At 42.9% G+C, this 24050-nt stretch overlaps 1 protein-coding gene across 13 annotated transcripts in view; it reads left to right on the top strand.

Annotated features, from left to right (window-relative positions):
• The window catches only part of Siz (Brefeldin-resistant Arf-GEF family protein schizo), a 43496-nt gene that overhangs the window by 8480 nt on the left and 10966 nt on the right, over positions 1 to 24050 (top strand). Inside the window, exons 1-2 of one of the 13 annotated variants that reach the window (XM_071719641.1) lie at positions 13539 to 14042; positions 22321 to 22713. The exons of 1 other annotated variant lie outside the window; for it this stretch is intronic. In XM_071719641.1, coding sequence (XP_071575742.1) covers positions 22511 to 22713 — 203 coding nt within the window. In that variant the 5' untranslated portion in view covers positions 13539 to 14042; positions 22321 to 22510. Of the gene's footprint in view, positions 1 to 2137; positions 2512 to 13538; positions 14501 to 18784; positions 18928 to 19912; positions 22714 to 24050 lie in introns of those variants that run through there. 11 more of the 13 variants (XM_071719642.1, XM_071719640.1, XM_071719636.1 and 8 more) reach the window with 11 other exon arrangements.

The following is a 24050-nucleotide window of genomic DNA, read 5'->3' as shown; positions in this document are numbered from 1 at the left end:
TCTCCCTTGGAAAAACTCGTACATACATTTCTCTTCTTTCGTGAAAATCTTATTCAATTGTACGGATATCTTGTTAATTTACCTATCTCTCCCGCATTCTGTCAAAGTCCACCTAAATAATTAGCCGAGAAAAACAAGATTGCGTTACTTATCTCTGAGGAGTAGCGATACGCTGAAAAGCGCGTTTCTTTTATTACTTCGAGGAAATATCCGCGTCGCGATATCTCTTTTATGAAGAGGGATTGTCACGATTTGTGACAAGAAGCATCGTCACGTACAGCCAACCACGCCTATCGCCGAGCACTCTGTAATTTATGACGCGTCAAACTCGGGAACTATTGACACGGAATTGTAGCGCGATACACGAAACTAAGAGACAAGTGTGATAAATCACCAGATTCTCCGCCGGCTATTGCCGTCGCATTACGCGTCGGCGGCTGGTTTATTGTTATAACACGCCGCGGTGTTATTCTGTGCAGGGAGAGAGACTCGCACGCGCGTATCGTTTGAACAATGCGCGCGGAACTAAGGCATTGAAAGATTTCTATCTGCCACTAGTACGTGCATTGGGCAAAGTTGCTGATAGGACGTGTAGGACATTCTTGTAGTATGTAGTTTCATTGACATAGTATAAAATCGATATTTCCCTCCGTGAACTGCCTCGCCTCGTAAACAGCACTGTGATTCTCCGGGAAGAAAGAGATTTCCTAGTATCGAGCACTTAACATCCGTACGCACTGTTAAATATTAAAGGATGAAAATTAAACCAATATCTTGAGTTAAATAACATTTTGTTATTTTTAATAAATTTATTATTTTAGTACAAAACAGTATTATTTTAACTTCATTGGTTAAATTAACATTGTTTTAGTTAAATTAACGACATATTGAGAGTAGGAGCAGTGGCGACTTATAGGAATGGTTAAAAATGACTCAAATTGAGTATAATTTGATATTACGAATTTAACAATGCAGTGCTCAAATAGAAAAGACTTGTTATTATATTTGTCAAGTAAGCCAACAACAATATTTTATATAATATAACATACATTTTATTGATAAAATTTAATTATGTGGAATTTAATTTTTTGTAAAAGACCTACATACATTTTCGTGTTTTCTTTTGTGTTCCATCGTTGAAAATTTTAACCTTTTGCTTAAACCAACTTCAATATGATCGCATACTTTTTCAGGCTTTCAATATTTCACTTCGTGATATCTCTATTTTTCGTTTACGTCAGCTTTGCGTTTCTCGGTGCTGCATTCATCTCTGTAGCAGCAACTAACAATTCATTCGCTTTTATTCAACGTGGACAGAAATTACTGTAGTTGCGCCAGGAATGACGCGGTTGCTTTTGAATTTGAGAATTGTACAGGGTTGAAACGGACGAGAGGGAGAAAAAGGTCGTGAGAAGGGTAGAGTGTCCTCTCCGTAGCGACGTTGCAATTACGCGAGTGCTTTAATGTCTTTGGTCACGCGAGTGCCGAGGATTGTCGATCTCTCTTCTTTTTTTTTATTTTTATGGAAATGCAGCGGACAAAATTCTCAAATTTGCATCGCTCCGTGAAGAATATGCGAATTACTCGGGATTACATTTTTACCTCTGCAACCTGCACACTCTCTCGTGCCTCGGTTGCTTTTTCATCGTTGCTTCTCGCAATGTAGTATCGAAGGCCGTATTCATCGAAGCTGTACGTGCCTTTTCCGATCATGGCCTTTGTGCTCGATGAACGCCACGATTGGTCTTACAATCCCGCCCCGATAGGATCGTCTAGCCGGCAATTAATGCACCCGGGAGCCTTTCCGGGGTGATGACGAGGGACGCGCGGAGATCTACCGTTTTCATCTCGAGCGAGGAGGCGTAGCTCTCTCTCTCTCTCTCGTATACGAAAGAGAGCAACAGAGCGACGCGGACGTCGGCGTCGCGATGCGAGAAAGACCGCGAGCGTCGCAGTGCAAGAAAGAGGGGAAAGAGAAAGAGAGAAAGGGCGAGGAGGAGGAGAAGAGAGGAAGCTAGGTGAGAGAGATTCGTGGGGACAAAGGGACGTCGTCGTGACGGCGCAGACTCGGGCGAACGCCGGGCGTCCCGACGCCTTCTCGCGTCCCTTTTATATCGCGTCGCCGCCAGTACATCTCTAACGATTCACGTCGCACTTTCCCCATTCACGCGCACCGCGGAAAAACGGCGCGGCGTCGGGCGTCGCGTCTCCACCCCTTCGCCCTCCACCTCCTCTTCCTCCTCCTCGTCTCTTGTCTCCTTCATTTACTCCGAGAGCGAAATTTGCGTCTCGATTCTGTCCGTCTGATTGTTTCGCGAGTGTGCGAATGTTCATTACGTACATTTATACGCGGTTGCACACGCGACACGCGCGTGCCCACCGACGTACGCGTGTGACATAACGAGTGCAACGACTGTGTGCGTCATAATCCCTTCCACGACGATAGACTTCGGTCTTGCGATCGAAAGTTGTCCCGGCTTCTTTCCGCCGACTGCTAGGGTATCGCCACAGGTAGATATAGTACCCATAAGAGTAACGTTAACATTAATAATCTTCCTCCTCTCAGCGTTTATGAACCTCTCCCTTAATCTCTGATACTTTCGCCATTCATTACTGTCGCTCGTCGAGCGATTTATTTACGCTCGATTTTCCGCGAGCTGCATGCTGATGTTAATCGCGCGTTAGCGATACGCATATCTGGGAAAATAAATAGCCATTCAGACTGCGGAGCGCACCCTCGTCGCCCACGCAGCGCACGCAAGCACTCGCGCACTCGCCGCGGGCCGCGGGAGTGCACCGTGCGGCAGGAGATACAGATGCGGATTTGCACGGTAACGTCCCGGAGTAGTTTGCGTGAATGGTGGTGCGACCTTGCGGTTGGAATGTAAAGTGCTAAACCGGCAAAAGGATCGTGCAGCCGCGACGGATAAACCGACGTGCGCGAACCGACCGCCACGTGCACGGTGTGTTGCAATTATGCGTCGTGCATGTAACACGGTGACCCTATTTCGCAAATGACAATCTTGCATTTTTTTTTCGGTTATATATCGCCTTTCCCCCCGAGATTTGCGACGAATCGAGGCTCACTCGCGTTTCCTTCGCGGTTTCTGAGAAACGCCGGCGGTTTATCATATATATTTCGCCCCGTTCGCTCGATATTCGTCGAAATATTCGGATGAAATCAATCTCGATCGCTGTTTTTTTTCCCCTCTCCTCTCGTGAAAGGCCATCTGCGGAAAAGCAGATGGATGATTTATCGCGCGCGCACACACATTTCGCCGAGCGCGCTCGACAGCGGTTTATCGCGGATTATGACGAGCCCGGGCTGCAATATGAACGCGTTAAAATCACTGTCGATATACGCTACCGGAGGTTTTGCATGGAGATTCTCGGTTCGCTCAAGTGGGCGTCCCGCGAAGAGATAGCCCGTAGCTTTCTACGCGGTTTCCACCGAGAAATCGTACATCCCATTTGATAGGACGGCTCGTTAATTATACATTTTTTTTTTCCCTCGAGTTTGCTCGTTATACTCGCGCGTATCTTAAGGTGGATTACATTATTAGTTTAACGACTTTTACTCCTACGCGCGTTTACGAGCACGTGGGTAAAATCAGCGCCGAGGGAACGGCCGATCAAGGCGAGCCTCTACGTGGGTCGCGAGCGTGAACCACAAATGGTCACACGACCGTTCGCCGTCGCCATATTGCCAAATTGTCCGTGCATCCGCGGCTGTTTCTGTTACTTTACTCGTATATCGCATACAGAAAGAAAAGAAGTGTCAAATCAAAACTTATATATTCAAATTAATGCGTTTATTGTTTCGTATATATGCAACAATCTATAATCTTCTTATAAGAGTTTCAACTTTTCATTTCAACTTCTTTTCTTGAGCTATAAAATGATTTCATTCAAGCAAGTTTTCTTCGTTTAACGCAATATAATCTCATTTCAAGATTTCCACGTTGAAACTAAAGATACTTTCAAATCAAGAATATTCTTCTTTTCTGTGTACTATCATCTAGTTTATGTAAACTTTTCAAGGCGATCAACATTGCACATCGCGAACGGATATACGTCCGTCTCGCTCTCCGTCTTAAAATGAATATTGAAAAAAAATTGGTTTAAATATAGACTGAACGGCGAGGTTCTTTCGCTGCCGGAAGAAAAATCCTGAGGACGCGAAAGAAATAAAATCGACCATAATTCAATCGAACCTGGGTGCTCGTTTTAACGAAATCTAAGTGACAAATCTTTCGTAAGAGCGGCCTCTCTGCGGAACTGCGCGCTGAGTGAAACTTGAGTCCGTGCCAGTTCCTGGCTCTCCGAGTATAGGTAGTCCGAGTTCCAGCACGACACGATAAAATAATTGGATTGTCGTGAAAAAGGGCCAATGTCAATAAGTACCTTGGGATTTCCTGGAATAGGACGCGCATGCCTGCGCGTTTCGTTATACTCGCGATAGAATCAGTTCTTTGACATTCCGTTCTCGAATTAAGCTTCACAAAAATATCTCTCGAAAAGGCTACTCGATGATAAAGCGCAACGAATCTCAATGTTCTCGCCATTTCGTCTGCCGGCGGAAATAATACAAGCGCGAATTAAGGTAGCGGAAGCACGACGGTCTTAGAGACCGGTGTTTTGTTTCGGTTACTGTGCTATTGATTTTTGCCGTTTGTTTCGTCGACCCCTACGCACCCTTACGATTCCACCCTTCTGAATCATTCACCATTACGACGGCGATGGTGGTTGGCGGCGGGCCCTCCTTAATAGCGATCCCGGCGGTCTCGCGTGCCTTATTCCGTCACGTTTCGCTAATTTCGATCGAAATGACTCACCGAATTAACGACGGCAATGCCGTGTCGTGTCATTTATCGTTTATCGCACCCGAGGATTTTGCGATTTGACAAAACTTGACGTGGTGGGTGTCTCCGCGTCACACGGTCACGGCCGATCACCCGAATCCTGAATTTCTGGGACGGCAGAGATTCGCGGAGATAAATCAGATCGATGGGTGGTCGTCCGTGACCGGCCACAATGCTGCACGAGCGGAATATTCAACGGCGAACGTTGAATTTTCGCTCCAGCGTGCGAAATAGAACGCGTCGAGCGACGAGAAAATTTATTGCCGCTGATACTCGTGTCGCGCCATCGTCCTCTCTTCCTCTTTTTGCCGTTTTTCTTTTGTACCGCTTGTACTAGCGCGCGTTAAAAGACACCGAGTACACGAGGCGCTTCATGGACGCGCGCTTTCGGAGTATATCGATCGGCTTGGACTTTACGACCCCGACGAGGAGGATGTTACACCCCCATGTGATCGCCATACGTCACGCACGTTGTCATGGTACGCACGCATGGTGTTCGTATATGTACACGAAGATCTGTCGCTGATTGCCCGCTCCGTTGCCGCCGCACCGCGGCGGTAGAGCGGCCGATAACGGTTCGGTGACAGAGAGATAAAAATAAACCGAGTCACTTTGCTTTGGGGAAAGTATTGTTCCGGAATCTTCGCTCGCGCGATAACGACTCGGATTGCGTCGAGCAAGTGGGAGGAAACCTGTGGGCGTAATCGACAAAACGTTGTTTTGTCGTTATCAACCGCGCTATAATATGCCATAATCTAAATTCCAATTTTCTGAGACTGACATTAAAAATATATATTGCAGATATACGCAATGAAGGGAGTATTTACTCGTAAATAGCACTGATATCAATCAAATCTCTCTTCTGCCATTTTTTATTTAATTTGTTGACATAAATATGAAGGAAGAGTAAGATTATGTGTGTGACATTATTGATAATAAGAGATACCGTATCATCGATTCTATTAATAAATATGATATTTCCACTTCTCGTTCTATCGATTGATTGAATTTGTACAAATGATCGGCCGAAAAACCCGATTTGGTTGCCACGGCGTCTCTTATTTTTTACGTATGCGATTGTATCGTACGATACAAAAGAGAGATAAGATAATGGTATGTAAGTTTGCTTCGCGAAGTATCTATTGTTCACGAGTTTCACGTTCATTGCTGTGTAATACGCGCGAAGTTTGGCACTTTTCGGCCGTGCATGCATGGGCTTAGCGTGTGGATCGATGTGTTTTCTAAATGTGTGTTGTAGGAGAGGTAGTTACAGGTACATACTTTTATATTTTAGCACTCAAATAAGTATAGATACGCGTGAGTGAGTGTGAAATGTGAAGTGAAAGCAAAATTAATAGCAACCATATTGAAGGCTTTTAATTAGCAAATGTATCGTACGTATACTTGCATACATATTATTGAATACATATTAAAATTATATATTATTGTAGACTAGCTGCTATTAAATTGTATTGATAGTTATATAATTTATTATCTTAATTAATATAATTATAAACGCTTCTTTAATGTACGTATTATTTAAAATGTCGTGACTCGCTCGAGATACCCAAGTTTTTATCATATCGTCAAATTCACGCAAATTTACAGTAGAAAGCCAGTTCGCGTGTTTAGCTCGATAATTAGAAGTTATCATGACGCGCGTAAATTATTAACTTTTGATATTCCTTCAAACTCGTTTATTCCCTATTTTAATAGCTGAGAATTAGCTTCGGCGTAATTACTCGAAAGTTACAAGTATTTCGACGTTTTCGCCGATCGTGAATTCAAGTTGGCCGAAGAATCTGTTGCCCAAATAAAAACGTAACGCGTTAGGAACTTCGACGTAACATCGCTAACGGATGTTGCGTAGCCCGATGATGCTATCGACATGCAACAATTCCGGGGCGGAGATCCTCGCGGCGACGATCGGCATAAGCGTGCCTTTAAGGCACAACTTATAAGTAACTGCATCGGCGAATGGTACGCTCAGACTAGGTCAGCCCATAACTATCGTGCTATTATAGACAAGGTCGGTCCTCCCTCCCTTCCATCTCCCTGTTCCTCGAATGCACGGCAATGCGCCGTAATATTGCGTTATTGTATAGTTTATCGTAGCGGCAAGAGGCGTAAGAAAAATGAGACGACCCGCCTGGAGGAGTCTCTCGCGCTTTCGAAAAATCGGCATCTCGGTAACTGCACAGGTATTACCGTATGAACAGTCGCGACTGTTGAAACGGTCCGCGTCAAAGGATACTGGATTTACTGGAAATACCGGATTATTTTATACGTGTCAGAGCGAACATTGCGCGGACTAATCGAATCGAAAAATCGGCGACCGAATCGACGGCGGCGACTTCTTGGCACTTTGTGTCAAAAATCGACTGCTCTGTCTCAAACTGGAGTGTCGATTTATTATCGTATGAAAAGTATAAAAAGCTCTGCGTTAGATGCGTGTAAAGAATTAATTGTCAATAGATATAAACCAATTATTTAACAATTTTCAATTTTTTCCGGAAGTTTATCTTCGTACACTGAGAAAAAAAAATTTGTTAATCCCAAAAAATATTTAGTCCGATACGTTCAACTAAACATTTTAGTTAGTTAACTAAACATTAGTTGAATTAATTAATTCTTGATTAAAGAAACTAAATAAATTGTTGAAACAACCAATGTTTAGTTAATTAACTAGAATGTTTAGTTGAACGTATCGGACTAAATATTTTTTCGGATTAACCATTTTTTTTCTCAGTGTAGAGGGAATTGAAGGTTTATCTTGGTGAAGTTGGTTCTCGAAGAGCCTCATCAATTTCATGTTAAGGTAATTATACGTAATTCGATCGGGCTACAGCCCGCGGTGCACGATATACTTCATAAACGACATTACGCGTATTTAAAGGACTTCCGAGCGTAGTAACGAGAGATATTAAACGCCATGGGAATCGCTCTTTATACCCGGGCTCATCGTAACCGTCATTGTGCCGGGTAGGAAGTGCATAATAGAGCAGAAAGTGAGACAGTCCTCTTCCTGAAAAAGCGATAGCGATACTACTTGTAATCCGTCGAGAGAACAATGGTCGCGGCAAATCGCGGGCCGGAAGATCTCTTACGGCTCTTCGCCGTGTGTTACACGCGTACACGCGTACGTTTCCTGTGTTCAATTTTTCAGAAGTAGTACAACAGAGTCCTACGGCACTGAGCGCGCCTGCGTGGCTAGACATGCATAATCTGTTCGTTAATGTTGATTTGCAGACGCGTCGTTTCTGAATATGTTCATGGTCCACGAGTTAAGTGGATCGCGTAAAAAAAAAAGCGAGGCGTTTTAGCGGCACAAAACGTACTTGAGAAAACCTTATTACCCTTCACAAAGCACTTTTTCTCGACGTTCCTATTAAACGTCAGTGCAGGTTTATTTCGTGTTTATATAATAACTGTATTTTTAATTACGTATAACAAAAACTGTCATAATTTTCGACCGAGGAATGAGAAAAGATTCAAAGTCTTACGAAACCAAACTCGTGTTGTCGCATAATTTAGCAGATTATTATTATTATTTAATTGCCTAGCGAAGTAATGATGCGCGTACAACAGCAGTGAGTGGTCTATTTCAATATCAAAAGAGAAAATGCCGAGGGAGCCGGCTGGAAGGAGCTAAAAGCGTCATTGACTTGGAGCCAGCTTGAGAATATTTTCACATCAGACAGAAGTATGCGAAGGCGACGAGCGCCACTTTCCGTGGTTCGATGCTTCAGAGGGAATAATTACATGCTTATGATAATTGATGTTGACATTTTCATGATGTACACGGATAGTAAGAAAATTCGTAGCCCCCGTTCGTTTATAACTCCGATAACGCTCTCACACGTCGTAAACAGACGGTATATTAGAAGAAAGTTGATAATTCACTTCACTTCGATCTTGTGTTAATGTGAAAAATAATAAAAATCGCGCTGTCTAACATCCCGGATGTGGTTGGTTGAGCGGCGAATGAAATCGATACACACAAAAAAAACGGAAGAAATTTGTGTTATCATAACTTTCACCTACTCGAACGGGTTTGTATACGTGAGATTCGTGATGCTTTATCGAGTGATAAAGGGTGACGATTTCAGTTAGAATTTTTTTTTTCAATTTTTGCTAATATAATTTAGAATTGCATATACGAGTTTGTGAGAGCCATCGAAAATTTCAAGTACCTTCTATTTAAAATTTCATATTTTGCAAATTCGGATTTTGCAATCGTGTTCTATGTATTATGCATTCTTACGGAAAAACATGTTTTGAAGAATACATATTTTTGCCGGGGTTAAAAATATCCGGCTGAAAAATATCCGAGAGACCCGGTGTGTGGTCCGCGTACACAAAAATATAGTGGCGAAATATAGGGTTAAATCTTTCTTGCCTTTGGGCCGATAAATTTCTTCGCTACCGTGGACGAGCCGGTTGCTTTAGGCGAATGATGTATTTCTGCTTCGAGTCTGCCTCGGCGTACGTAGCAGTAGTCGACCTCGATTTCCATCCATCTATACCGGTACTTGAACTTCCTACGTTTATTTGATCGCGCACCGCGGAGAAAATTGATTATGCTCACTGTGGGGCTGAATATCAAAACCGTTTTCGCGATTTGATTAATAACGCCTTATTTTCGCAGTTTGTATGCACTGCGTGTGCGGGCAAAGATTGAATGCAATGGAGTGCTACCTTGAGCATGGACAACCCAGCACATGAATCATTGCGTACGTGACGAATGTTATTTTTATGATCGAATCATTATGATTAGTTGTGCTTATTTCCTACCTGAACCTTGGACGACCTATCAAATTTCCGGCCTTTTATATCTCCGATCTCTTAATAAAAATAAGGCATGAAAAATTAATGTGGAGTATTTATACTGATAGGAAGTTTCTACATCTAATAAATCATCATAATACGTAAAAAAATCTGGAAACAGTTATACGTTAAAGTATCAGGCGTTGAAATCGTTTGCACCGCATTAAAATGTAGAATTACGACGCACGATGTATATACTCATCATGATCACATGAGGTCGCAGACGAAAATCGCGATTCTCGCTGGACCGGTTAAGTGATCGTATTAAGCCGCGCTGTCCCGGGAGTCCACGGTGGCGCGAGATCGACGGTAAGGGGGAGGATTACCTCGGTGAGAGTAGTTTCCCGCGCGCCATAGTCCTAAATACTGATTTCGTGCGGCAAGTTCGCCGGCAGAGAGCAACCCGCAAATTTACGATCATTAAACCTGAGAAATTGCCTTCTTATCTCGACGCATCTCAATTTATGGCAACGACTTGTTTGCCATAATTTAATGCGCGTCGTTCAATTTAATCCTGCTTACATTGTGTTGTGTGTCAATCGCGATGTTTGGATCGCTCAAGCCTCGTGATGTCTTTGATAACAATGTACCGAAGATTTGCGGTGATTAAATCCGAGAGACAAATAGTTTCGAGAGATTTAGATTAGATATGCTGCGGGAAAGCAGTTTAAGATCGATCAAAATAAAAGAAAATTATATATTATTAATAATTTATATTAAAATTATCAAACACAGAAGAAGACAGGGCTATCAGGGTCGAACGCAGGTTTTGGTGCGTGATGTCAATCAGTAGATTTATTCATCCAAATACATTAGTCCGGACTAATGTATTTGGATGAATAAATCTACTGATTGACATCACGCACCAAAACCTACGTTCGACCCTGATAGCCCTGTCTTCTTCTGTGTTTGAATTTTTGAGGGTCTACTATTAATTGATTTTAAAATTATCAATTTGATATATAACTAATAATGTATACTAGTAATGTATATAATTGCCAAGATGTATATTAAAAGATTTTATTTTGTATAATTAATAGTATCTATAATTTAATAAATAAAACGTCATAAACACACATTGCGGGGTTTCAATGAACCATCTTATGGATTCCCAAGTTTCTTCCTGTTCTTCACGCTTCTTCGCAATAATGGGCGCACCGCATCGCGCCGGTGTGCACTTAATTCTCTCGTTACCGTTTCAATTCAGTGTATATTAGCGTTTCGAGCAAGTTACCCGAGCATAAATGCAATTCAAACACGGCTATATTCTGCTGGCCGCGCCGCGCGCCGCGCCGCGCCGCGCCGGCCGCGACGACCGACGCGAGCGCGCGCTCCCGTCATGTTGAAGACACTCTCCGGTCTAAAGCGAAAGTCGAACGCGATCTCTTTCGTTCCCGACCTCTCCTCACCTTCGTCCGACCTCCCTCGATCCTTCTTCGCATGCACACTGGCCCGTCTGCTGTCCTTACTTCTTCGTTTTCCGGAATATCTCCGATATTGTCTCTCTTCTCTTTCTCCCTCTCTTTCTCTGTCTCTCTCCCTCTTGTGTAATGACAGACCGTCTCCGCCTGGTACGAGCTAATCGGTACTCGTTATATAAAGCGACGACCGCGCGACACTATGTCAAGAACTTATCGCTTGGCAAGCAGAAAGGAGTAAGTCCAAAATATTAATTTTGACATAATAAAGAACAAAAAGAGCTGGTTATTTTGGGGATTTAAAGAGAGAAAAAAATGTTTTCGTAAAAGTGCGAAAAAAATCATAGTTTTGTTTGCATTTCAATGAATAATGTAGTGAGTTTATATAAACTATAAAAAGAGATATATTGCAAGCTGTAATTTTTTATATAAACGAATTGTTTTCAAAATGGAAGAGATAAAATATAAAATTAAAAAAATTGCGAATCAATCTTATTCTGAAAAATCTTAAGTTTTGACTGAATTTATGATATGTATATTAATTTATTTAATCTAATATTCTAAAGATATAAGCATTCCCCTGCAACTTCTGAGTTTCTTCGTAGGGTCCGCGAGGAAATGGATCATTTTACATTGGACTTTTTACATTCTTCCTGGCAGACATGGAAGCGTCCGTCCCGAAATCGTTTCACAAGAATATCTCGGAACGTGACATAAACCATTCGCACTCACCAAAACGTTCCACAATGTTTTAACATGGACAACGTGCGTCGGGGCGAACTGTTTGTGATACAACGATGAGGAAATGAGTGCTTAACCGTTTCTTTGAATTGCACGAAAGAAAGTTCGGCTGAAGATTATATTCAGACGAAATTTCACTAAATTTTATTGCATTGCTGATCTCGTAACAGTCATAACGATCATAAGTCGGATCATAAGAAATAGAAGATTGTATCATATCATGATGAAATTTTTATTATATTAGATTCAGCAATTATAAAAAAAAATATTGAGCTAATGAATAAAATCATAAAATTATGAGAAACGATGAATAAAATTGATATGAAGACAGCTAACAATAGCGATCACAGCAAGATAAGAAACGCAGGATTATATCATATCGTGATAAAATTCTTATCGTATTAGATGCTATTAATGATTATAAAAATTCTTGCGGATAAAATTGCTAATAATATCAAGCATCGATATTCCCTCATTATTTACATGAGTAATTCACGGATGTGATTTATCATAAACGGAAACATACTTTTTCCACAATATTAACTTTTTAACAGTGTAAATATTTGCTGTTACGAAAGACTCGATAAATATCTGTCGGTTTTATATCACTTTTGCGTAAAATGCCGCGTCACGGCATTTTAAATTACACCGTACCTAAAACCACTTACCGAAAAATGTTTTACACCCCAACTTTCTTTAATGAACGAAAATTCTGCGGTAATATACACGAAATGAGAAGTCGTTATCGATATTTTCGTCCACATATCTCCGCGATATACGTCGGAACAATTATGGGAGAATGAACGGCGTCGCGAGAGTGTTGCAGCGAAATCTGTTGCGATATCTGTCTGGATCGGGCAGGCAAAGTAGCGAATTCCGGTCGCGAGATAATTTATAATTTCCGTTGCCTGGCATCGAGAAGGAACTTTTATTTGTTGCACAATTAAAGGAGCGCTGTTCCCTCAGCGCTCTTTGATTCTACGATAAGTGTGCCTCTCGTTGCACGCACGTCGCAGATGGAACCAATCGGTGACAATAATCAAACCGCAGTTGAATAGCATCGAGACGCGATCGCGAATCGAAGCGTAACGTCAGTAACAATGAGTGAAAGTTCCTCGGCTGGCCATCTCGACGAGAAAGCTAATGAGAAAACGTCGCTTGTTTTGCAAGTTGAAATATCGAGTCGCGTGACAGAAATAGAACGTATCTCGAAAGCTATAATTCCATTTATGGCGATATCAATCCAAATTAAATACAATTGGACGGCAACGGTTCCGTTAATGCGAAAACTCAAAGGTATCTCAAAGGTATATACTTTTTTATTCCTTCCGAAAAGAGAGAGGGACGTACCAGATTAAAGTTCAAATTGCTAAATACGGATTCCGCGAGCTAATCTAGACGGTGGACACTTCCGAAGGCCCTATTTTCAGGCCGAAGGTTATTCCGTTCGTCGGCAGATTTACTTGTCCAAAAATATTATTGTTCAACGGGCCATTTCGTCAAATAGACTCGCAAAAGGCACGCGTAGCGCGCCTCGTCATCCAGGTTCTAGTCGCGAGAAGAACGGATCCGTCATCGTCGTCGTCGTAACGTCACGTCGCGTCTATCGGAGCGGCGGCGGAGGCCGAGCGCGAGGTGGGGTATCACCACTCGACGGTTTCGACGTGAACATCCAGCTCGGCGCCGACTGGCTGGCTCAGTCAAGCTGAAACCGCGAAGGCCCGCGATAGAGCGAAGCGAGCGAGCGAGCGAGCGAGCGGGCGCGCGCGTGCCTTACTAGGTACCTCTCGCGAACGTTTCACCGTTTCTCCGATGCCGCTCGTTCGCCGCCGGCCGCGGGAGGAAAACTCCACGTTTTACGTCGTGCGCCGTCAAATCGGCCGCGATACTCGAAGACGACGCGACGACGACAAGTGAGCGAATCCTCGCGGATCCTCCCGCGCGATAACGCGCGTAACGATGCTCCGGGGATACGGCGAGTGCGACGCGATAACGCGCGGATTTTTCGCGTAAACGCGATAAGACGGGTGCGCGATACCGTGATTCGCAGTGGCGGAATAAACAACGGGGCGAATCCTCGCGGCGATTCCGCGCGGCCGCCACGATGCTCCCGTCGCGGTCTTCACGACTAACCAGGCGGAACTCGCTTACGGGATATGATGTCAGTGGAATAAACGGAAGACGTGTATGCCGTGTACGCCTTATCGGTAGTTACCGTATCGGTGCGCCTTAAAAAGCGCGCTGAATCATCGCGCGGTAAAATTGACGGTGCGCCGCGGTGTGCCGTCGTTTACGCGATTGGCTCTTTCTCTCACGAGGCAAGGTGTTGTGCGGAGTTGCACAATAAACGACGAGGAGGACAAATCAGCCGCGCGCTCCGAGACGGGCAAGAGAGGAGTCGCCTTCTGCCGCGAAAGTCGCGCATCGAGCCGACCGTGATCTCGGTGTTTAAAGGTCACCGAATCAACGAGACAGAGATCAAAGGATCGAAGCATCTATTAAGCCCGCTCTGCTCTCTTCCACGCGTTATACGCGCGGAAAATCACGACGGTGGGGAGAGCGGGCAGCGCGAGACTTGCTTGTCTCTCTCTCTCTCTCTCTCTCTCTCTTTCTCTCAGTCGGTCGCCACGGCTCGCCACGGCTTTCACGACGGTATTTACACTCGACTGCATTCTGAAAATCGCACGCTGTCACTACGCGACGATGAAAAAGAGGAAAGAGTTTCGTTTAAAACGCCGATTAAGAACACTAGATAAGAATGCTAAGGCCGTGAGAAGAGTATAAACGCGGAAAGAAAATTTCATGCTTATTTAAAATAATCTTCTGTTTAAGGACTAATAATAAGTCACGACTGATGATAAGAATATCAAAGTTATACAAGAAAACTGACAAAAGAGAATATAGATTATTAAAAAAAAAATGATTTTTTTTCCTTAGCTCATTATCAATTTTTATTTAAAATTTTCATTAGACCTAAATAAAAAATTTCTAACATAATTATATATTAAGGAAATATTTATTCTCTAAATTAAACTTTCTAAATGCTTTCTAAAATTAATATCTTCTTAATAATACACATATATAGATATATATTTAAAAAAGTTATATACAGAATTTGAAGATTCTAAATCAAATTTAATAATGAGCTAAAAATAATGATGAAATAACTAAAATTGTATAATAATACAACAAACAGGAAAATACATTCTTAAAAATGTAATTTAAAATATTTTTTTATACAAGCGCATTAAATATGTATTTAAAAATATCAGAGTCTGTTGATTAAATAGGGAATAATAAATGATCACAAATATCACATAACGATCTATAAAAGGCGATGACTAATAGAGATATCGTTTTTCTAATAAATAGAATAAGTACGGGATAAAAGAATGAAAATACTGAAGCAACGATCTCGCAGGAATTTGCCTGCCTAATCGATATAAATATTTACGAATTACTATTGAATGGCTACTTTAACATATTTTTCCATCAAGATAAAGCAGTCGCTGTCGATTTGAATAAATATTTCGTCGCGTCTCCGGGTTCTCCGTTCTTGAAAAATGCGAGCTACTCTCCATCGGCGGTTCCGGCTTTTAAAAATATTGCAAATTCGTGCGCGCGGCTGGAGAGATGAAAGCAAGCAGTAAAAACGAGAAGCTGTCGACAAAGTCTCCGTGCGCGGCGGTCATGTATATATTATACGGGCCGTCAATATAATGCTACGATAATGATACATATTAAATTCACGCCGTGTGCGTCACGAAAACGGGCGCGTCTATCGCCGACGTCGCGTCGCACGCTCCGTTTCGGCATTGAAAGCAATTTTGGGCAGTAACCCATTTGGGTGCGTGCGCGAGTGTGCGGCACACATGTGCGCGTATGTACGTGACGTTTCTCGGCGGTTGTCCGTTTAAATCAATCGCGAGTGCATCGACATGCATGCGCGGCGCCGTCAGACAACGACACTGTTGCGCGTTAATGGAAAAGTGTCCGCGCGTTTTCATTATTAAATAGTACAATGCGTATAGGAGAAATAATACAGAAATACATACAATTCACCTTGGCGATGGAGAATCTCGATTTGAACCTAACAAATGGCGCGTACGTAATACTTTTCACGTGTCTGCCACGCAAGAATGAGAAGATACGCGCAATTTAAAGTTCATATGTACATATGTAACTCGATTGGCGTAAAATTTGGCAGTTTAAATTTTTCTCAAATTATTGCTTGATCGATTCATTTTTTGATGTGTCAAGAAAACAATATTTTTATTTCTTAAAAAATTGCATTTAGTTTTCTTATCTCGATAAAGTGAAAAAATGACAAAATCGGTACGCGATCGTGTCGAAAATGCCGAAAGATTTATAGTGGCGAACACGTTCCATCGGATATACAAATGTCTGCGTATGGAGTGATATTAATGGGCCGTTAAGGGCGATCGTAAAACGGAGAATAACGTCGTTAAATTTTGTGTTAAAAATATTATTACTGGTATCCTTATTTATCGTTTCGCATTATCCACCCTTTGAGCCCTTTACCCTTTATTGGGACACATCTGTGCCAGCGCGCCGTTAAAAATACTCCTACAAAGTGTCTCTCCTCGGTGATCGTAATCGGAGAATTATGCATCTGTGACGCGGAGCTGACCTTCCTTCGCTCTGACGTTGCGGCGTCGCCGTCGCCGCAAGCGAACGTCCAATGTAATAGTTGATTGGTAATATCGCGAGTGCGCCGAGATATACGCGGGTTTAGAATGATATCGGTATAATCGAAGCTCCGGATATATATACGTTCAACATCGGCGTGTATATCATCGTGAGGAACTGTTAGCGCAACGTACGAGCGCGATAACTATGTTAACAGCATCTCTTGTGCACACACGCATCGAGCACGTGGGGCACCAGGCACGTAGTACGAATAGTATTGCCGGTACCGTTAATACCATTCGCGCGATATCTAGTCGCTCAAGAGAGTGCACACACGGGCACGCGGAATCGCCGCCGCGTGTGGGAGCGCGAGTGACGCCATTTCCCGACCCCCTCGTACCCCCTCGCGTCCCCCTGCCTTTTTCGCGTGAGAACAAAACTCGAGGATACAATGATATCGAGTAATCGAGCCCGGCGCGCTTTCGGCCATCCTACGCAAGCGAGTTTCGCTAACTGTGCTTGAAAAATGCAGGAAACTCCTACGATGGAGGTGGCGTGAGCTATACACTCGTCTTCCACGGAATCTCACACTTAACTTTCGGCTGGTCTTTGTTTTTTTTCGTTACTTCCCGTTCCTTCCCGCTGAAATCTAAATATATACCCTTGCTGTTACTCTACGTGAGGAAAGTGCAACTAAAACGGACAGATCGTACGCCCGAATAATTGGAAAATTAAATATATCTGTTAAATATACCGAAAATAATACACGGTATAATTATAGCAAACATATTTTGGTATTAATTTCCGCGAGCTATTCGTGTTAATTAAGTTAGACATTTTAATAACTTACATCGTTATAAATTTTGCGAGGCGATGTTGGGCGAACCCGAAACCGGGGAGATACTTCTATCATAATTCAGAGCACCATCTTGAGCGGTCTTCAACCGCGAGGAAAAGTCTTTTCAGAAATCGATAGTCCGTTCACTACGCGTTTTATTATTCACTCGAACGTCTTGGCACGTTCTCCCGGGGGTATCCGATCCACACGTTTTCACCAGGATTTCGAAGATAAATTTATCCTTCCGACGATACCAAATGAAAACCGCGCGACCGTACATTTCCTACGTTGCATTTTACGGACCGTTATCCAGAACCGGACATTTTCGCTCGCGTTTAGTCAACCGAGAATTTACGCGCGCGTGTGTATGTGTGCGAGAAAATAAAATTTGCCGAGTACACATTCGTGTGCGAAGGGACATGAGGAAAAATTTTCCTGCCGAGTGTGCTCGAAAATTTCATGAGAGAGAGAGAGAGAGAGACTCTTGTTAATTGACATACCACGCGGTGTAAAATTTAATTAAATTTAGGGAGATAAAAATACATTGCAACGCTTATATTAAAAATTTATTGTACGTTAAAGATTTTAAATTAAAGAGATAAGACTTGAACTAATGAGAAGTAATCAGCTTGAACTAATATTAAATTATTATGTATTTTCTGATAATATCTTCGCACGATTTGAATTCGAGGTTAATGTATTTAATACACGTAATTCCGAAGCGAGAGAGGATGCGCGAGGCATTTGTATTCCACCGTACATAACACTTTTGTTCGCTAATATTGAGCAAATCTCACACTGCACGCCAGTTTAGAAATCCGCTCGCGGCTTCCGCGCCGTGTATTGGTTCTTCTTCTCCCGCTATTCTTCATTACGCTCGGGAATACCATCACCGTGTCATTAGGGAATGAGAAAAGCGGATAATAAAGGAATGCAGAAAAGAATCGCGGCTTTCTTGACTCGCGTGCGCGCAACTTATTATCCTACGTGTGTACCCGATAGTATGCCGACGTGAACTTGTTATTAGAGTGTGACGTTTCGCCGAAGCGAACTTGAACGCCCGTTACTTAGGGCTCTCTTGTTACAGCTGTTAAAATTGAGGAAAAATGTTCGGCTCGGCGCGAGGCCGAAGTCTAGCGACTCATTCTGTGAACGAGTGCCACTTTTGGAACTCGGCAATCGGTACAAAAAAAGAAAATAGAATCCTTTTCGTTCATTGGGTTGCTTTCGCGCGGCTTACTCTCGATTCCTCTTCCTCGGCGAACTCGCTCGCGGGCTCTGCTTTCCGCAGAAATCACCTGTAACCTTTGCCACTAGCAATTCGTGCGCCTAGACCGGTCCCACACAGCCGCCCGCGTCTAGTCGCGGAGCGCATACGCTCGACCGGAGCTTTCTCCCGATCGCTAACTTTTACTTTTGCCACAGGCAAATTGAGGATCTCGACGTGTCCGCGCTCTCGTACGTCCGCCGCTCGCGCATGACGCCGCTGCGAAACTAGTATCCGATCCGCGAAGGGAGGACGAAGTCGGACCCGCGTGTGAAACTGGTGAAACTGGTGTTTGTTCCTCGTTAGCACGTGCGAAGAAATTCGGTAAATTGTGCCGATTAGAGCGCCGCGAGGAAAATTAAAATGTTTAACGGTGTTTAAGGCGATGGCTTTGTCAAGGCAATTCTGTTTTCGCGAACGTATTCGTGAATGCGGCCGTGTGAAGTGAAAATATGACTTTAATCGTTTCTACGTGGGAAACTCAATGTGTTATTGAAGGACTAATCGTGACGTAAAAATCAGAGCGGGCTTTATAATCTCGCGAGATCAACACTGTTATATTAAAGGATGAAATTTAAACCAATATCTTGAGTTAAATAACATTTTGTTATTTTTAACAACCATATGTGTCGAAATTTATTTTAACTTCGTTGGTTTAGTTAAATTAACGATAAATTGAGTAAGAACAGTGGCCTATAGGAATACTTAAAAATGACTCAAATTGAGTATAATTTGAACACTATGATGAATTTAACAGTAAAGAGATAGTAGCATATCGCGCCAAATATATCCATAAAAAAATGCTACCGTATATCTATCTTTTCTAGAGTGTGATGACATTTTGGAAAATACTGGATTGTATTTTTGAATTGGATTGTTGTATGCAAAGTCGAAAATAAAGTCGGATAGATTTAGTTGCAAACAAAATCTCGCACAGACTCGACGGACCACCCTTGAAAAAAATATACGTTAGCGAGTAGGCAACCGCATATATTCCCATCTCTCGATGTTGCGCGGAACGATATTTCGCTTGCGTGCTCTTCAACAAACCGGGAAAAAAAACGCAATAGCCCGCACATAGGCGGTGCGAAATTAAAACTGGAACACGCGCGCTCGTTGAAAACTGTCGCCGTGTATTGACGCGAAATCCCTATCGCCCCGACATTAACATACGTGAAAGTACAGCCGGTACGCGGATATACCTGTTGTACGCTATTATTTTTCTATTTACAGTTCAGCTGGCGGTATACGAGCGCGCGTACCATTCAAAGAGGGATAAAACTATCGTCAACACGTAGAGGTACAAAAGCGTTCAATAAAAATCGCGCGAGAAACGCGGACGCGACCGTATTTCGGACGGTATTCTGGCTTTTGTTCTATTTTCCCGATTAATTTGTCGAGCGCCGTAATTAGACAATACGAAAATTCGAAGGACATTAATTTCTTTCCGGATACTCTTTATCCCCAGGCAATCTCTCGAGTCGCTTTTATCGCTGTTCGGGCTCCTGGTACAAATGGGAAATTCTGTTCCGCGGAATATATATAGACACGGTGGATTAACGCGGATCAATCGGTGCGAGCGCAATTGAGATCGCCGTTGGAAATCGTTTGTGCGCCATAAATCGATCGGGCTTCTTTCCTGTCTCGCGCTTTAAAGTGGATCTCCCCCTTCGTGGGTGCAATGACCTCTCGTGCCGGTCCTGTCTCGGCGCTAACTCTCCTCTTTTTAACGTAGATTCAGAAATATATATATATATATATATATACACACGCCGATCGCGCACGGCCAGAGTGAATTGACCTGTATTTCCGAGCGGTAGCAGCGTCGAGACGAGCGTAACAATGTATATGCGCGCGGCCGTTGAAATCGCCGCCGGTGGGAGGCCGCCGCCCCACCTTTCATTCGACTTTGACAGTTCCATTATGGTATCGAAGCTAACGGCAAACAGAACGGGTGTAGTTGACGATTGTGAATCAACGTGCTCGCCGGTTCGTCAAGGTATTTTTATTGTTCCCCCCTTATTTTTTTGTTGTTTTGCGCCGGAGCACAAGATGCCGATCCACGCTCGGCGTGGAAAACGGGCAGGTCCGTTGTTCGTTTCCTCGTAGCCTAGTGTCGCAGCTGTGAAATTGAATCGCGATAAACGCGAAAAGTGCATCCCTCCGTGACCCGTGACGTCGATCTACTTCGCGCGAATGGAATCTGAATCGATTCGATTCAGGGTGCAACGAGCCTCGCGTTCGCCTCCTTGGATCAATTCGGCGAGCGCATCCGGTGGAGTTCCGCCATTGTCGTGGTTGGATTAATTCAATCAATTTCGCGTTTGTCTACCGGCAGCCCCGGGGAGGCTCGAGACAAGTTTTCGCCACACGAAAGAGAGCAAAGTGGATCGCGTTAACGAGTTGTGCGACGAGTCGACGTTGTAAAGGACTTGCTTCGCTGTATATGTCGCACCGTTAAAAACGTTTCACGTGCGGTCTCGTTTGCAAGAAGGATTTCTGTGCTCATTATTATTCGCCGTCTTTGACTTTTTCGTACGTGCGTCCCCGATACGAGCGTAAAGACGAACGACAAACGGTATCCATCGGCGCACTCGTCGGTCATAAACTAATTGCGTTAATTCCGCGAGAGTTTTAATTTACCTCGATTTTGCAAATCGCATTCCACCGAATCCGCGATTTCGACCGCCAAACATAAGTATTATTCATGACAATCGATCGTGCGAATGTTCATAAATTCTGTTGCCATGGAGAATGTTGACCGTGTAATAAAAATAACATTGCAATTTCGAATTTTTGTCCTCGCATAATATGCACTATTACAAAATAAAATGAAAATCGATATACGATATAAAATTTAACTGAAAAGAAAAGAAAAGATTCGTAATTATTTAAAATTTATTAAAGGCGTTTTGACCGCTGAGAACGAGGTTTAATTTTCGTTGGGGTAGTTTGGTTTTACTTCTGTTGGATATTCAGGGGTTACTTAGGCCGCACACTTCGACAAAGTTCGCCCTCTGCGCGAGTAAATTGTGGAAAAATATTTATATGTAATTACATATACATTTTTCCCGTATATTATATGTATAATATCGACTCAGCCTTCACACATAAATATACGTGTAAATATAAAATACTTTCATTAAAGAGAGATCATTGATAAAAACATCGCACGTAGATATCGTACGTGATATACTTACTGTTACGCATATTAATCAAGTATCGTTAGAAAGTTTTAACGATTGCCCGTGATTCCCGTGAATCAACCGGAAAAGGCGGACGAGTGAAAACGGCACTATTGATCGCTGCCGAGAGTAGCTCAGTAATAGTTAACCCAATTACTTAGTGTCAAACGTTGAGGCTTAAGTCCAAATGAAATTCAAGGTGGTCTCTGTGCTTGAGAACTCAATTTAGATTTCAAGAATTATTAATAAAGACCGATTCCGATGTGCTTTGATGTGCGAATTATTAACTTACTAACCTAAATTTTTATGACGATTATGACGACGTAACTGAATAAATAACTTTTAACTCATTATCAGCAATTATCTGTTACTTTAAAGACTGCGACTCTCCGATTTTATTTTACGCCCGCAACGAGTTGCAACAATTTCAAGTGAACGCAACAGGATATTACATTAACGCCGGAAATCTTTTCCTTAATTCGCGCCACAACCGACCGAGGTATAACGGGGTTTCTGCTTTAATCGGATTTAGGTCCGTTGGATACCGAGCGTATCTTCTCTAACGTGATTCCTTCTGCCAGTTAACCAAAGAATACCTGTGGTAATTCGCGAATATTGTTTACGAATTGAATTGAAACGTATATGCTGTGCAAAGAACGATGGGCTCGAATCGAAGCGGGACTCACGCCCCGGAACGGTGAACACTCTCGTGACGAACAGTGATGATCGCGTACACGATGATCGAGCCACGCAGTGATAGGGTGACGGTCTGCTCACCTCAAACTCAGCACCAATGTTATCAAGTGATACGAACCACCAGAGTGCACCAGAGTTCGCGAAGCTCGAGGATGGTGACCGTTCAGGAGAAGGTCGTCAGGTCGCGTCTTCAGTTGGGTTACTCCACGCCGACGTCGTTCATCAATCGGTACCTATTTATTATTTCTATTTCACCAGAATCACTAACGACCTATCGAATTTGATGGTGACGGATGACCGTTATCAATTCACTATTTGTAATCGAACGGCAAAATCGAATATGTCATTCCATCGTGTATTATTTCGTCGGAGCTGTTATGTCTACATCACTAAAGAAAAACTAATCTTCAAGTCGTTTTAAACTCATATTTTTTAAAATGTAACTATAGAAGACCTCGTCATGCATAGTTTCCATTTTCTTAAAATATGGTGTAAGATGTTTCAAAAAGATAACTCTTTGATTACAATTTGTTTATTGCTCGTATCTTTCAATGCTTTTGCTTAATTTCCCTTTACGAAATCTACAAATTTATCTAATTCGTTAAGTATTATATATCGTGAATCTACAGAAACGCAAATATGTATGTAAACGGAAGGAACTAGACGAATTCTATTGAAGAAAAGGAAACTGCATCAGCGATGCTAACATCCTACCGGCGTTATCTCGACGAGTTTCGCACGAATGTAATTATCATAGTGGAGGAAACGTAATCTCTCTAAAGCGGCATCATCTCCTCGCCTCTTCCTCTCTAACACATGGATAGACTATCGCGAACGCACGCACACACGCACACACGCACACACATACACGAACGAACGGCAACGCACATGCTCACCGCCGCCGGTAGAGAGCAAAATTATTTCAGGTAGAAGGTAGGATCGCTCGATGCTCGCGCAAGCGTGCGCGCTCGCGCACCCACGCCGGTAATGGCAATCAACGGTTGTTAATTGCTCGATGATAATTAGTCCACGGCGGCGCACGAGCAGCACCGCCGCGCGAACAGCGCTTGCGATAATGGAGCACGCTTTAATAATTTCCGTAATGAATTCGAGACACCGTGTACACAGACTTTTTCTCCGCACGATACACCTCATAGCACACTTACCTGACCACCTGACTTCCTCTCGATGTCAGAAATGTTACGTGCCGAAAATTGCACCAGCGATCAGGCGTACAGCTAATAATGTACCGTTGATTTTATTTACGGCCCCGAACCGAGGGGCCGTAATTGAAGTAATTGAATTTTCTTGACATCCGTCTTTTCTTTTCATTTATTCATACATATTTTTATTTTTCATGTTTCTATATATTTCTTATACTTATCTTTACATCTGTTTTTTTTTATTTATGTCCTGAGAAAATTATTCCTGCAAAACATCCCGTAAAAGGCACCGTAATGTCAGAAAATATTTACGTACATATCAAGAGAATATTTCGTTTATATCTTGACGCCTCGTCAAGTCATACGAATGGGATTAAGAACTTCTCGGAGCGATTTTTGCGTG

Source organism: Temnothorax nylanderi, unplaced genomic scaffold, assembly GCF_030848795.1.
Source record: "Temnothorax nylanderi isolate EJ_2023f unplaced genomic scaffold, tnyl_v1.0 TNYL_tig0304_pilon, whole genome shotgun sequence".
Taxonomy (NCBI): domain Eukaryota; kingdom Metazoa; phylum Arthropoda; class Insecta; order Hymenoptera; family Formicidae; genus Temnothorax; species Temnothorax nylanderi.
Note: the sequence above shows the minus strand (reverse complement) of the source record. Positions and strands in the feature narration are given on the sequence as shown.